This window comes from Nannospalax galili, unplaced genomic scaffold (assembly GCF_000622305.1).
Source record: "Nannospalax galili isolate Female #2095 unplaced genomic scaffold, S.galili_v1.0 scaffold543, whole genome shotgun sequence".
Lineage (NCBI taxonomy): Eukaryota > Metazoa > Chordata > Mammalia > Rodentia > Spalacidae > Nannospalax > Nannospalax galili.
The window spans coordinates 4,939,027-4,955,756 of NW_008352270.1; the positions used below are offsets into that span (position 1 = coordinate 4,939,027).

The window sequence follows — 16,730 nt, forward strand, 5'->3', positions numbered from 1 at the left end:
TCCTTCCTTCCTTCCTTCCTTCCTTCCTTCCTTCCTTCCTTCCTTCCTCCTTTCTCTTCTTTTTGAGATAGGGTCTCCCTGTAGCCACAGCTGGCCTGGAACTGACTATGGAGTTCCAGGCTGACTTCGAGCTCATGGAGATCACCTGCTTCTGCCTCCTGAGTTCTGGGATTAAAGGTCTCCACACCCAGCTTGTATTGCTTTTATAAAATGCTGTTTGGTGTTTATTTGCTTTCTTAAGATCAACAGGAATGCATCCACTCAAATGCGCCCACACCACCCATCATCTAGCCAAAGATAACTCCAGACATAACTGGAGTCATAACATAAGGAAATGAAATGCATCATATGGATGGAATGTCTACTTTCTAAAAAGTCCGAGGCTGCTGAACTATTTCAAGAAACATTGGTTTAAAAGATAGAAAGGCTTGAGGGGCGTGCTCTGCTGGCAGTTAACCTGCTCAGTGTAATTGTGGAAGAGGAGAAACTAGCATAATCTAGTATTAAGTTCAACAAAGACTGAAAGGAACCCTGGTTTATCTCAACTGAATATTTAATTTACAGTCCAGTGGTTTTCTGTTTATACATAGGCCTTTCTCAGAGTATAAAGGAGAACTATATTTTCTGTCTTCCTCTTTTTCGGTCTCATCTACCCCTAGCTCTCTGCTGTCCTGTCGACATCATGAATCTGCATCCTCACTTTACCACATTGCTATAGCTTTTCTCAGGTCCTAGTTTTGTACCCAGGCACTACAGCAGTGCCCTTGTGTTCACAGCCCTGTCTCAGTCAAGTCTCATTCTTCTGACATGCACATCTAACTGTGCACTTAGCAAGTTGTCTACTTGAGTCTGTTGACCCACTGACCTGTAAATTCTTGACTAGAGAGTGTACATTCAGTCCAGAGCCTAACAACTGATACGATCCAGTATGTAAGGAATAAATTATTTTCATCCAGAAAATTGATAGGATGAAAAGGGACCCTGAGGGTTTTTCATTACTGCTTTTCAAGGGCTTTGTAATGTATGTGGTCTCACGCTTAATAAGCCATAAAAAGGAACAGTAAGCAAATCTCAGTAAATCATGTGACAAGATAAGTATCCTCATGGACTTTCTGTAATCTGATGAACAAAAGTATTGGGCTTACCAGTCAGTAGATCCTTGTTTAAATTTTCTCTGCTTATTGAAAGGATGTACTGTAAGAGAAACAAGTAGACTTTGTTTCTAAAGAATGAGCAAATGCAATTCTAAGTTACTCAGCAAGAAGAATTATTATTTAGCAGAATAATAGAACCATTTAGCTAAGTGGTTTTTTAAAATACTTTAATCAAATATGCTTAATCCAATACCATAGTCATAGTTTAGACTTTTTCAACATTTGATACTCTAAGATTCAAAATCTTCTCACATAGGTGAAAATATTAGTTGCATTAAGATAGTTTGTTTTTTGTTTTTTTAATTTTCTAATTTATTATTTTTATTTTATGTGTATGCGTGTATTTTCTGTATGTAGGTAAGTGCACCTGTGTCATGTAATGCCCATGGAGGACAGAAGAGGCTGTCGGATCCCTTGGAACTGGAGTTATGGACAGTTGTTAGCTGCTATGTGGGTGCTGGGATTCGAACCTGGGTCTTCTGCAAGAGCAGCCAAGATAGTTTTGTTTTAACAATGAATTACAAACGTCACATCTTCATCTTAGCTTTAAATACTTCAGTAATGCTAGCATCACTAAAGGAAATGTAGTATTTCCCTCAAAAAAGTCTACCTTGAAGGCTTTCATTTAGGTACAAAAGGGGGAGGGTGTTGTTAGGCATAAGACCGCCTCGCTGTAACCTACACAGTTTGTTTCTGACTTTGTGGTGCAATTCTGCAAGCTGACTGTCCTAAGAGACAATGTACATGTGGTGTTTAGGGCCCATAATATTTTAGGCAACAGTAAAAATTTTTTGTTTTTCAGCTTATTTAAAATTAGAAGAAAAGTTAAATAAAATAGAAACTGGAATATAATAAAATAATTCTGGATTGCTTACATTCTTCCTTATACCAGTAAACTCATAAAAATCTCATTCAAAATATTTATTATTTTATAGCAAAAATACCTACCAAGGCCAATGAAAGTCACACAACCGTCTTTTGATTTAGGGTGAATCCATTGCGTTAAGCATTTAAAGTGTATACTTTTTCCGAATTAGGGTAGACCACATTATTTTTAATATGAACATGCTAACTTACAAACTTTCCTTTCATTCTAAAGTAAAAATTTTACCTTAACAGCCAAATATAGAGTTAGTGCAAAAAGAACTTAGTCATACTGGAGAGACAATGGTGGAGGAGGCTTGTCTGTCTATGATATGAAATAAAACCAACACAGAGATCTCTTCTTACTCTGCCTCCTAGTTCTTTTTTCTGGGCTTCTTTCTATGCCATTAATCACCATGCTTCAGTGGAAACCAAATGACTTGCTCAGTTTGTGAGGGAGGCCAGGGGGTGTTAGTGTGGTTTAGTGGTAACAGTACCTGCCTAGCATGCACAAGGCCCTGGGTTCCACCTCTGGCATGGCAAGAAAACATTAAAAAACAGAGTATGTCAGGAAGCATTCATTTACATTAATGAATAAGATTCATTTATATTAATGTGGAGAAAACATCCTTCGCATGGTAGTGATCAGGCTTGTATTCTCTGGGAACCAATAGACACGTCAGTCCTGGAGGGATACCAGGACATCCCTGTCCAGTCTAGTTCAGTTGTCTGGATGATACAGCCTCTTACGTAAGAGTGAGCATCATCCCTATCATGTGCCACTCCTCCAGCACCTATTCTAAAAGGCTGATCCATCAAGGAGCTGGTAAAAGCTGAAAGAGTTCATAATTTTCTTTGGAAATGTGTACAATAGTTTGAATGTTGGCTATTTAAAATACATTAGAAGGAAATATTTACTTTTCTTGCCCTCAGTGCTTCCTACTTAGGCACTTCATCCTACGTAGGATGAAGGGGCTTAAGTCTGAGCACAGGAGCTTAGGTATACGAAGGAAACTTTGACTTGCTCTGTGAATTAGAGTATCCCACAGTTGCCTGAGCAGTCAGGGAGGGGGATGGGTGGGTACCGAAAGACAGGTAGAGTCTGAATACTGTTGGGGGAAAGGGCCACATGAACAGCTGAGGAACAGGCCATAGAAGTAGTTAAAGGATTAGAGAAGTCAAATTTTGCACAGTATGAGTTTATAAACCGTGTGCCTTGTGCAAAGTGGTTTCTCCATGGCCTAGAGGTCCTCAGCAGATTCGTGCTATTTTTTTCAGGGAGTGGGGTATGTGAGTGGTGTATGTATATGTATGTGTGTGTGTGTGTGTGTATGTGTGATGTGTGTGTGGTGTCAAGGCCAGAAGAGGGCATCAGTTGCCCTGTTCTATCATTCTGTACCTTACTTCTTTGAGATAGGATCTCTCACTGACCGAGCCTGGAGCTAGATTACCAGCTAACAAAACCCAGTGATCCTCCCGTCTCTGTACCTCATAGTGCTGGGGTTACAGGTCTCCCTGTGTCTGGCTTTTAATGTAACTGCTGGGGGATTTGAAGATTTACTTTTATTTATGTGTATGTGTTTGTGTCTCTATAAATGCATGCTGGTGCCCATGGGGACTGAAAGAGGATCCTCTGGAGCTGGAGTTACAGGTGGTTGTAAGCTGCCCAGTTTGGGTGCTGGGAACTGAACCCAGGTCCTCTGGAAGAGGAGCAAGTGCCCTCAGTGACTGAACCATTTCTCCAGCCTGCATGCTGGATATTTGAACTCAGGGCCTCATACTTACACAGCAAGTGCTTTACCCATGGAGTCATCTCCCCAGCTCTAATTCATGCTCTTTTGAGAAAGTGTTGTGTGGGGGGACTAATAACGGAGTGAAATTCATTATTGGATCTTGGTGGTAGCCAGCTAATGCCAGTGAACTTGGTGCCAAGAGGTGAAGGAGGCCAAAAGAAGGTGGGCTCCCTGAGGATCTGAAGGATGCAAAGCAATCCTGGGGATGTGAGGATGGCTGTGCTTCCATAGGAAGAGCATCAAACAGTTCAAAGCAACTTTATGTAGTTTATAAAAGGCAAGCAGCCTGTGTTTGACTGAAACACAACAAAGGTCAACGTAATCAAACAAAGGTTATCATGCAGAAACTGAGGAATGAGGGTGGTTATGAAGTCGGCAGTCACTCAGTTTGTAAGAGCTGAGAAATCAGGACTGGTGGGGAAGGGCCTGTTTCCTCCCTGTTGTATGTAGTGAGGGATCTGAAGTGGGAACTCTAAAAACTCCTATATTCACTTGGGGAATCAGTTTGTGAGAAAGAGCGAGAGAGAGTGAGAGAGAAGATAGGGGTGAAGAAGCCAATTGGGGCCTTGGGTCCTGTCACTCTCCACTCTGTTCACCTAACTTCTCTGGTATTTGAACTACATCTTTTGTCTACCCATACATGATTGGCTTGGATTCTGGAGAGGGCTTAGCTGGATGGCTCAGTCTTCCTCAGCATGTGCCATGTTAATGGAGGACAGTGAGATGGTTATCAGGAGGCAGTCACAATGTAGTAACAGAGCTCTGTAGCTGTAGCACTGCTACCCAGGCTTCCTGGGCTGTGCCCTCACTTCTCCCTTGAGGCAACTCTGTAGCCCATTTTCTCTTCTATGAAACAGAGCAGCTGAGTTCAATAAATCTAAAGATTCTACTGTGCTAAGGTGCATACAAGTTCTTTCTTTTATAATATACTTTGCATTTCAGAGTTACACACCTTGGAAATGAAGTCTCAAACTTCCCCCAGACACCTATCCACATTTGATTAGGATAATTCTATTTTGTTGCTGATTGAAGCCTTCTTTTTTTTTAAAAGTCTTAAATCTCACTTTCTCTGCAGTCTTCTTAAAAACTGAAACTTCCCTCTTCTTCTAAACCACTTCATCATTTCCATTCTCCACCACAAAGTGACACTTCCCTGTCTCATTTAGCTGATGTTTCTTCCTCATGAACCTATGACTGCCCTTTTCTCTTTGTCCCTACCAGTCCCCAGATTTGGATCTTCTCTACGCACTCAGTGTCATAGTTTTGGAGTTAGCTTGATGCACCTGGGAAGAGGGAACCTCAATTGAGGAATTTCCTCCATCACACTCTTCTGCTGTGGGGGGGGGGCATTCTCTTGATTGCTAATTAATGCAGGAGGGCCTGGCTCATTGTAGGCAGTGCCATCCCTGGGCAGATATGCCTGGATTGCATAAGGAAGCTAGTTGAGCAAGCCAGTAATCAGGTGGCTTTCTGGCAGTGTTTTAACAGAGAAGCAAATTAGGACACTCAGCAACTAACACAGCATGTGGCATGCTGGAGGACAACTGTCACACATGCAGGGCTCAGGGCTGATGCTTGATTTGTAGGTGTAACCCTCACTTGCCTGTTAAAGAGAGACAGTTCTTCGGTCCTTTCTATAGCATTGTATTGATTAGCTTTTCATCACTGTGACCAAAATACAAATAAATAAGGGAGGCAGGGTTTGTTTGGGCTTACAGATTCAGAGGGTGGGGTCTGCCATGGCTGGTGGGGAGGGTGTGCCGGAACAGAGCTGCTCACAGCACGGTCACCAGGAAGCACAGAAAGGGCGTTGATGGTGCTCAGCTGACTTTCTCCTGTTCTCTCCCTTTTATTCTGCTCAGACCTCCAGTGCATGAAGTGGTAACACCCACATTCAGGTGTCGTCCACCCACAGTTAAACTTTTGGGAATGTCCCTCACAGACACACCTAAATGTATGTCTCATCACCCTGCAAGTTGTTTCCAAATCAGTCAAACAGACAATGAACCATTACTTAGTAACCAAGCTCTGTGCTTGACCAAGACAGGTCTGAGAAATGCTAGTTCACCTGCAACTCAAGCTCTACATGGCAGATCATGAACCTCACTCAGGCTCTGTGTGTCACAAGGACAGTTTGGTAAAAATAAAGCAAGTTGGAAATTTCCCTCTTGCTGATGGATGTTTGGAGCCTCCATTCTCTCTCAAGGAAATAAACTCAAAGAGTATAATTAGATGAAATTTTATTTTCCCCTCGTTATGTATGTCAGCATGTAAAAGAAAAGCACAGAGCAGGAAAATGAACTGTCTTTCAGAAAGTCTACATCACCATCTGGCCCTGGAAATTACGGAGTACTGGGAGCACATTTGGTTCAGTCTATTATCAGAAAATTTGCGGCAAGAGGGTCAGTTAGGGGAAGACAACTGTGTCACAAAGCCCTCCAGAGTTGTGCTTGTATATGATGCTTGATAACAAATAACATAGTAATTTTCTCTAACTGAAAAGGAGAGGGCAGATGAAAGCATTCCAAATGGCCAAGCAGCGGGAGCCAAGCACAGAACAAGAAATGACCTCACTGAGACTGAAAACGGTAGAGCTCGGTCTTGAGTCTTGGTCATGGGCATTATGGGCCAGGTCATGGCTTGAACATCTTCTATCAGAATAACTTGGTAACTAGTATATATTTTCCTGGGGTCTCTATGGAAGCTGGTAATGTCAAAAGTAGGAATAGAGAGGTAAGGAGGGGTTGATAGCAAGTGGTATATAACAAAGCCTCAGTTAGAAATGATGCACAAACCGTTATCTCTAGTCTAAACCTACCTGAGACGTGGTACCATAGGGAATTGCTGACTTCTTTCCTGAGAGAGAGTGGATCATTCTAGCTCTCATGGGCACGCCTTTGGAGACTATCTGAAATGAACCAGAAACAACCATTTCCATTAGTATGATGTAGCACTATGCGAGTGAGATAGAGGCTGAATTTAAAATGTGATTTTTATTTTTTAAAACCTTTAAAAAAAAAAACTATACAGAGGCCCAGGAAGTCCAGTATGACTGAAACTCATTCAGAGAAAACTTTGTTCTCGAATATTTCAGTGTTTCTTTAACATTAGGTCTTGGAAGAAAATGAAAGTTTATGTGATCTAAATCAGATATCATAGGGAGAGTGGCTCACTGTGTGGATAAGTGATTTTTCTCATGGCGAAGAGAAGAGTCATTGTGTGAAGCAAAATGCAGGGTTCCTAAAGTTCAGTGCAAAATCCCTTCTTAATCAGTATTTGAAAAACAATGAGGATGCAAGTAACAGTCAGCCACTCACAGTCAGGTCAAGGACTTGCAGCTGGTCTGAGGAGTGGCTTAGTGGGAGAGTATTTGCCTAGCTTGTGCAAGGCCCTGGATTTGATCCCTAACAGAAAGAGAGAGGGAGGAGGGAGAGAGAGAGGGAGGGAAAGAGAGAGAGAATCTCAATGAAAAGAGCATCAAGAAAAGCATCACTTACCTTTGTATTTCTAAGTGGCAGTGGGAAGTTCTATAACATTAAATCCTTATGAGAAAAATCTACTATAAACTCCTAATCCCCCTTCCAATCCTGTAGGTTTCTAAATTCAGAATTTTTCACATTTTAGACAAGTAGTACAGTACACATATGCTGGGTATATAATAGCCAGCAGGTATGGGACATCAGCGTATACCATCCCACACATCCCATAAAACCAGTATTTCTACAACTTAATGCATTCATCTAACTCGGTGTTTTGAAAAGACCATTAGAAGTCTCACATGGGGTCAAGTTTTACTGCTACAAATCTCATAAAAGCCTTCTGTTTCCAACCCCCTATTGACCTGGTCAGAGATCTGCCTTCTGAGGATAGCCCAGCATGGGAACTGCTCCTTAGGGGCTGTTGTAGTGTCATGTCTACGCCCCACCTCAAGACCTTCAGAGGCTTCAAGTGTCAAGTGTTCACTTGGTTGTTGAATTTGGAATTTACCAAACCTTAGCAGAACTGGTTTTCCTGAAGGGACTATTGGTGTTTAATTGTGCTTCAAACCAGAAAAAGGCAATGTCATCAAGTTGTTGAAAAGAATACAAGTACTACCATCGTGTATTGGACCAGGAAGACAGCTCAGGGTGTAAGAGCATTTGGCTCACTGTTGGAGACCACTTCACTGTTTGAACTCTGCAGAAAACTGCAAAATCGCCAGTAGCCAATATTGTCCATGATGGCAGAGCCAGATGGGCATGTATGCTGACTCAGGGTTCTGAAGTGCAGTGTCTGTTTATGTTTAGATTAGATTTTTAAAAATTGCCTTATTTGCACTGTTATGAGAACATTTTCTCTGTATCTCTATATCTTGAAATTAGGTCATGTTTTTTGCTGATTGTCCCCTGAGCTTCTGCAGAGGAATGTCCTGTAATCTGCATAGTGTTTGTTCCTCAATGCCTGCTTAGAGGACCCCATCCCTACACATAAAACCCCGAGGACCCAGTGCTCCTTGTTCTACTGTACGGGAACCTCCTGATCCCCGGCTTTTTTAAATACTAAATTGTCTGTGTGTGACATTTTATTATTAGATACCTCACTGTCCCTCTTTGGGTCCACTAATACTCAGCCATGCAGGATGTAGCAGTGCACAGGCAGGAGATCCTGAGCTTGGATCCCCAAGAATATGCTCCAGATTTGGCAAGAGTCTCTGTCCTAAGGGAAGAAAGGGGAGCGTGACAGAGCAGGACACTCAAAGTCCTTCTCTGGCATCCATGCATGCCAGCGTGGGCATGTGCACCCCCACACATACATGAACACACATATATACCACAAACACATTTTTATTTTAAAAGAAAGAAAATGCATTAACAAGGTACCTGATCTTCCAGGCCAATGGCCTTCAAGGCCTGTCGTCCTCTATAGGAAAGGGCCAAGTTAATGCTTCTTCCACGCACAAACTCAGCCACTCGAATATCTAAAAAAATGGGAAACAGACTCCATGTTATACACAACTCCTGAAATGCTGCTAGGGGTAAGCAAAGGGTTACACTTGAACAATTGTGCACCCAGAGTCAGATGAAAAGACCCTAATTCTTCCAAAAAAAAAAAAAATCCATCAAGAGTAAATTAGTATCCAACTACATATACGTGATTGTGGTTTGAAAAGAGTTCTTATATTTTAAGTTTATTTTATTGAAACTTCTTTTACTCAGAAAATCCGAAGAGGAGAAGGAAGAATCAGAGGCTCTCTCCCGTTTCCCACTGTTAACTTACCTTCCCTAGCTTCGTAAACATCAACTTGGAAATTCCTCTTTGCCAGAAAGCACGCATTCAATGCTCCAACCTAGGAATCAAAGCCATTTTTTTGTTTTATCTGGTGTTATACACATATGGAAGTTTTATTGGCTGATGCAATATTGTGGATGGATATATTGGTCCGTTTGTTACACTGAATTATAGTCGTTGCAGAAGAAGACAAGATGCAAAGTCGGTCACCGTAACTGGCCTGGTCATGCAGGCTGTAATTCCAGCTGAGGGAGGAGGATCTTGAGTTTGAGACTCACCTGGACAACTTAGTGTTGTCTCAAAATTTAAAAACACTGGGGTACAGCCTTTGCTTAGCATGTGAAAACTCTGGATTCACTCCTCAACAATGAAAAAAATCCAAAACAATCAGATAAAGTCAAGATTCAGTGGTACAGTTGCAGAAATAGCTCTGGTTTTTTCCCTTCCTTCTTTTCTTATTTTTACTTCTTTTAAAGTAAGATGGGACTTGAAAACAGAAAGAACAAAAAAATGCATACGGTTTACAGAATAACTACAAACAAACCTCTATGACCACATAGCCCTCATAATCAATACTCAGTTAAAAAACATTTCGGCCTCTTCTAACACCCCCCACCTCTACCCAATTACTATCTCTCCCACCTGCAGACAAACATTATTCTGATTTTTTTTGATAACTCATTCTTGTTTCTTGACAGTTTTACCACCTAGATATATATCCCTAAGCAATATAGTTTGATTTTGCCCATCTTTGTATGTTTCTATTTAGTGTCTGCTCCTTCAAGATAACATCATATTTAGGAGGTTCAAGCATACACATACAAGCCTCAAATAGTTTATTATTTGTTTGTCTGCGTGAGTATGTGGTATATGCATATGTGTGCACATGAATATGTGGATGCACATGGCTTTGCATATATAAAGGTCAGAGATCAGCATTGGTTTTCTTCCTCTATCTGTCTCCACCTTATTTTTTGAGATGGAGTCTCTTATGGAACCTGAAGTTTTTCGATTGGTTAGACTGGCTGGCCAGCTAGTTCCAGGGATCCTGCTTCTTGGTCTCCCTGCATTGGGGTTACAGACATACACTGCCACACTCTGGTTTTATTTGGATGCTGGCAATTTGAACTCAGGCCTTTCTGCTTGTACAACAAGCATGCTACCTATTGAGCTTATAAAATAACAACTGTAAAGACCTGGAGATTGTCATATGTGAGAAGCCACAAGGACAGGCCACATGTAGCTGACTCAGCCAAGAGCCTCACCCACCAGCAGCTAACTCCAGCTATCAACTGTGGGCGTGCTCCATCTTGGATGGTCAGCCTGATGAAACCTTAAAGATGATTGCTGCCTCAGTCACATGATAGACCACTCAGAAATGAGACATAATGTCATTGTTTTAGGTCACTGTGTTTTAGGGTGGTTTGTTATACAATAGATAATCCTAACAAAGGGATTGGCAAATCTTCCTGGTGCTTACTTTTGGTCAACCTTTGAGGAATAAGAATATTGAGTCATGTAGAAGAGAAGCAGTAATACTTTGAGAGAGTTTTCCTTTACATAGGGGTAGAATCATAACTGCCTCCCCTAATGGAGAGCTGTTCAGGGAAGGATATGAATCAGAAGATGACAGGGTCAGGAGGATGGGAATGAGTCCAAAGAGATTCATTAGAAATGGACCCACTTACTAAGAAAATAGCCCAGAAAGAAAGCTGTGTAGCCAGGCACTCGGGAGGCAGAGGCAGGCAGATCTCTGTGAGATTCAGGACAGCCTGGTCTACAAAGTGAGTTCCAGGCCAGCTGGGGCTACAGGGAGACCCTGTCTCAAAAAAAAAAAAATGAAAGAAAGAAAGAAAGAAAGAAAGAAAGAGAAAAGAAAAGAGAGAAAGAAAGTTGTGCAAGACACACAAGCTAGAATCTAAGTGATGGATGTCAGGGAAGTGGCTCAGGACCAGAGAGACCGGGATTCAGAAGCAAGAAATCAATTCACCATTCCTTGGGAATTGAACTTCAGTAAAGGAGAGGTAACAAACAATGTAGCAAGCATGGATCTCCATTGCCAGCACAGAATCTGGTCCAAGATAGTGGTGGGCTGTGGCCTACTTGCATGGGTTTCTATATTATTCTTTTTCTTGGATGAAAGCTAATTCCATGATCTGGGGAAAAAAGGGCTGACCTGGGTGGAGGGTGTGCTTCAGTTCTTTCTAGGGTTGGCTGCTGTAGAGCCACGCCTGCCCAACACTTCCTGCTTGTTTGACAATAGCGGTATATGTGTGATTATTCCAGGAAGAAGAGGGGAAGATGGAACTTTTGGTGATGTAGACACAGAGGATTAAATATGGTCCCTGGCTGATGAAAACATCATTCACTAGAAAGGATGAGAGTCAATGAGATCTCTTCCACATCACTTGTAATTATATTGCCAAGTTAAATATTCACATATCCAGCAAACCAGCAATTCCCCTTCATGGCACATACCCAAAAGAAAATTTTGTTATGTATGTACACAAAGACATATTTCAAAATGTTCAGAGAAGTCCTTTTCATAGCCAAATGAAGGAGAAAATATTCTGTAAATATCCTAAGTGACTAGCACAAAGGAAAGGATAAATACATTATGGTATATTCATATGATAAAATGCAATACTGTGAGTGTATCAGCAACAGTACAGGTGAAGAGACCAAGTTACAGACGATTTCACAATGTATGATGCTCCTACAAAATAAAGATAATCAAGACTGTACCATAGATATATGCATATACCTCATTAAAGTATATATATATGCATATATGATTACATATAACATAAAATTATAAAGGGCAAATATTCATGGCAATCGTCTAATGGGCAGAGGAAAAGAAGAGGTCAATGGGAGTCACTGCAATATATAAATTCTTTTTTTTTTTTTTTTTGGTCTTTTTGAGGCAGGGTCTCCCTGTAGCCCCAGCTGGAACTCACTCTGTAGACCAGGCTGGCCTTGAGCTCACAGAGATTCATCTGCATCTGCCTCCCGAGTACTGGGATTAAAGGCATGCGCCACCACGCCCAGCATTTTTTTTTTTTTTTTTTGGTCTTTTTGAGACAGGGTTTCCCTGTAGCCCCAGCTGGCCTGGAACTCACTATGTAGACCAGGCTGACCTTGAACTCACAGAGATCCACCTGCCTCTGCCTCTGCCTCCTGAGGCAATATATTAATTCTTGTGTTGAAGAGAGCTCACAGATGCTTATGATAAACAAGCAAGTGAAACAGTGAATAGTATCTTCTCCAAGTCTAGTGACAAGAGTGCATAAAGATTATGATAATACCTATCCTGTGTAGCTGAGGCTCAAATGAAACTAAAAGGAAAAATATAGGTATATATTATGTAAGTTCAGCTGCAGGGGCTGATCGTGTAGCTAGTAAAGCAGCTTTTGCACTCTAACTTTATTTCCTCTTCACACTTTCTATAGGAAGCGCATGATTTGGAATAACTGTCAGTGCCACTTTTAGTTGTCAGATGGCAAAGTGACTAAGAAGACGGGGATATAAATAGAACTCTGGCATTTAAGCCACACCAAGCCTGCCACAACTCTGCTAAGGCACATCTGGGTTCCTGACTCTCTGCTAAGGCACATCTGGGCTCCTGACTCTCTGCTAAGGCACATCTGGGTTCCTGACTCTCTGCTAAGGCACAGCTGGATTCCTGACTCTTTGCTAAGGCACATCTGGGTTCCTGACTCTCTGCTAAGGCACAGCTGGGTTCCCGGCCATAAGAGAAGACTGTTGAGAAGAAGAAACTGAGCGGGATTCGATTTCATGAGACCAGTTTCCCAGAAGTACATGAACAATTATGTGATGGTTCTACATTTTTTTAAAAGTGTCGAAAGCCTACAATAGGAAGCAGGCAGAAAATGAAGTCCAAAGGTTGAGTTCTCTGCACCTAGACAAGAGTGGATTCTATGAAGCACTTTAAAACCCCACCAAGACTATTAGAGAAATACAGGCAGAGAAGATCAGGGTTAAAACTTCTTGGATGAGAGAAACTAGATCCCAAGTAAAACTTCAGAAGATTGAGGAAGGTTCACAAACAGATCAAAAGTGTCCTTGACCCACTGAACACAGAAAGATTGACTTCCATAGCCCATCAACACCCACCTGTCATTAGAACATTCTAGACATGGAGTGACAGGGAGGGCTTTTTAAAAAAAAACAAAACAAAACTTAGAAGGCTCAGAACCTAAAGAACAGAAAACAAAAATGACTAGTCACACAGGTGAGCCTGCTTAAATTAAGTCAGTCACAAAAGCAAACCAAAAGTCATGAATCTGGTAGACAGGTAGAGATGGAGGGGTGACAATGGAGTGGGAGGGAGAAAAGAGAGGGTGGGAGGAGAGAGTAGCCAGGGTATATTATATACAGCCATGAAATTGTCCAAGAACTAACTTAATTAACAAAAAAGTATAAAAAAGAAAAAAATTGGTGCACATACACAATTGAATTTTATTTATCTGCAAAGGAAAATGAACTTATAACATTCACAGGAAAACAGGTGGAGCTGGAGATCATTGCGCAAAATAAAAAAGGCAAATAATACATTTGAAAACAGAACGGGGAACAATTTGGTGGGAGGAAGAGGACCAGCAAGGTGGGAAAGGGGAACAATGGAGAGCTACATGTGGGGCTAAAAAGAACAAAGCACGTTGATACATATGAAAATGTCATAGGGAAATCCATTTCTGTGTATGCTTTACCAGAAGCTAATTTAAATATCAGCCGAAAGTGACTAGAGATTTATTTTAGTATTAATAAAATGAAAGCACTAAGGCTAACAGTGAGCCCTTTATACGGTACATATGCATACCTGCAGAAATGATGTGCTCAACCAAACTGTACACCATGAAACGCTGTCACAATTACATGGCCTTTGCCAATTTCTGCATGTCAGAGTGTCAGATGGCCTTTGCTGGTTTCTATGTGTCAGGGATTTTATTTCAGGGAACGTGTAAATTCTGAGTGACGTGATTTCAGCATTAGGAAGGTCTAGGCTGAGAACAAAGTACAGATCTGTGCATGAGGCGTGCAAAATGGCAGAACTGCGCCGTTAAAAAAACTCCAATCCAGGTTTAGCCCAAGAGGAAGACACTGAGACCCACAGAGAGCAGGATTTCCTGAGCCCCCAGCTGCCCGCAGACTCTGCTGCGCCTCCCTGTTGTGGAATGAGAAAAACCTCAGGGTCCCAGGGCAGAGACACCAGTTTAGCATCAACAGCATTCTGAGGCTGGAAATCCATTGTGAGACACAAACTCTCAGCACGTAAGTGGCTGGAAGGCACATGGAGGAAGTAATTTTATGGTGAAGAAGAAAGAGGTCAAGTGCTGTTAAGGGCAAAGTCCCTGGACAACAGGCACCCTTTGGGGTCTTCCAAAATCGTGTGTCGAGACATGAATTTACCTCCTCCATGGATTTCTGAGGCATTTTTAGGATCATTGCTGCCACTCTAGTGGACCTCTCAGATGTGTAACAGCTTTCTAACTGGTCTATGTTGTCCTCTTAAATTTCCTTAGTCATTCACCACTGAAAGCCTGATAATGGTTATTTGAGGTCTTGCTGTATAGCCCAGGCTGCAACATCCACCCCCAGCCTCCCAAGTGCTGTGATTACAGTCACGCACCACCATGCCCAATATGACATCACAGTACACCTTCTTACCTAAAATGCACCATGATTTCAAGTACAATGCTACTTTGAATAAAACCCAGTCTTTTGCCTGATCTTTGAAAACCCTGCAAGCTCTGGCTAAGTCAGTTTTGTATCTTATTGAGGTATCTGGTCATAGCTTCTTGTCAAAGGGGCTGTCCTTGACTCCCCCCAACAGGAACCCCCAAGGCCCTCAACAGACTGTTCTTACATTGTTCTCCGACTCTAATTGTCTTGTTTGTTACCTTCTTTGTGGCCTTTCTCTTCCCTGGGATGTCTTCTCCTGTGTCCACACTGCCTGAAACAATGTGGTCAGGAATCTGTGGACTTGAACTTTCATCTTATACAACATTTTGATAGGAAAGATTTAGACTGATGCCTGATATGAAGCTTTGACAATTACAGCTCATGATGTCAGCCCTCAGTGTTTGGATCTTGCTGTGTGTCCCAGGCAGGACTCAAGCTCACACGACTTCCCTGCCTCAGCCTGCCAAGTCCTAGGATTACAGTGATGTGCCATCATGCTTGGCCATTCTTAGGTATTTTAAAATTTGGGATCAGAAATATTAAAGAACCTGTGCATCCATTTTCTTGAAAACAACATAATTTCATTCTTCTTTATGACAGACTAATACTCCATTGTGTGCTGTGCATCACACTGTCCTTATCATTAAAAACTTACTAATTCATTAATTTATTTTATGTGTATGAGTGTTTGGATTGAATGTAAGCGTATCCATGCTTGCAATGCCCACAAAGTCCAGAAGAGGGTATCAGATACCCTGGAACTGGAGTTAGCTGGCATGTGGGTGTTGGGAACTGAATCTGGACGTCTACAAGAGCAGTCGCTACTATTAATTGCCGACCCATCTCACTAGTCCCTACCTCGTCATTTTTGATGGATACTTAGGCTGATTCTATAACCTAGCTGTTGTGAATGTGCAGCAATGAGCATGGGCTTACAAATATCTCTACAGTGAATTAATATTGATTCTTCTGTGTATAAACAAGAAGTATATCTGGATTGCATAGAAGTTCAATTTTTAAGTTTAAGGAACCTCCATGATAGTTTCCATTATTTGGAACATTTTTATTCTGTAAGAGGAGTTCTGCTGAGAGGGAAAAAAAAATGTACAATTTCCTGGAGGCAGCCCCTGGAGGAGAGAGCTGGCTTTCCATGCTATGGAAGTACCACACTGTGGTAGCAAAGAGGCGGCACTTTCGTACATCATCTGAGATATGTGGCTAGTGACAGCATGTGGGTCTCAAGTGAGTGCCTCGCCCCACCATCCTGTCACACTGGAACGGTCAAGTAATTGGGTAACCAAGTAAAGCTTACTCCCACTTATTCAAATAACCAGGCAACACCTAATATGTATTCTTAAATATTAACTTCTTGTTTCTTGACCCTTTTCTTTTTCATTAGACAGTGTTGAGTTTATTAACTAAAGCAGGGCAAAAGGTTTTTACTAAGATGATTACTAAGACTTATACCTGTTTTTAAAGCATGGCCACATTTGGGAACAAAATCAAGTTTCTTTTGTTTTATTTTTGATCTTTAAGAAACACTAAATCAAAATGACAGGAGGAAACATACAATTTTGTATTTAATGGATATAAAATACCTCTTCTGGGAAAGAACAATTTAAAACAAATATGATTAGCCATATTTACCGCCTAGATGCCTGCCAGTGGATGGATGGATAAAGAAAATGGAGTACACTTATCAGTGGAGTAAGATTCAGCCATAAAGAAGAAGGAAATCCTGTTACCTATAGGAAAATGGGTGGGTTTGGAGGATACCAGGCTAAGTGTAATAACACAGACACAGAAAGACAAGGATTGTATATTTTCTGCCATATATCAAACCAAAAAAGAAAGAGAGAGAGAGAGAGAGAAAGAAGAAAAGAAAGAAAGAAAGAAAGAAAGAAAGAAAGAAAGAAAGAAAGAAAAAGAAAGAAAGAAAGAAAAA

The 16,730-nt window shown here is 41.4% G+C and overlaps 1 protein-coding gene across 1 annotated transcript in view; it reads right to left on the minus strand.

Moving 5' to 3' along the window:
- Positions 1–16,730, minus strand: part of Kmo (kynurenine 3-monooxygenase) — a 47,076-nt gene that overhangs the window by 29,579 nt on the left and 767 nt on the right. Inside the window, 4 exon segments of the mRNA XM_008849192.3 lie at positions 1,146–1,194; positions 6,630–6,719; positions 8,671–8,768; positions 9,068–9,137. Coding sequence (XP_008847414.3) covers positions 1,146–1,194; positions 6,630–6,719; positions 8,671–8,768; positions 9,068–9,137 — 307 coding nt within the window.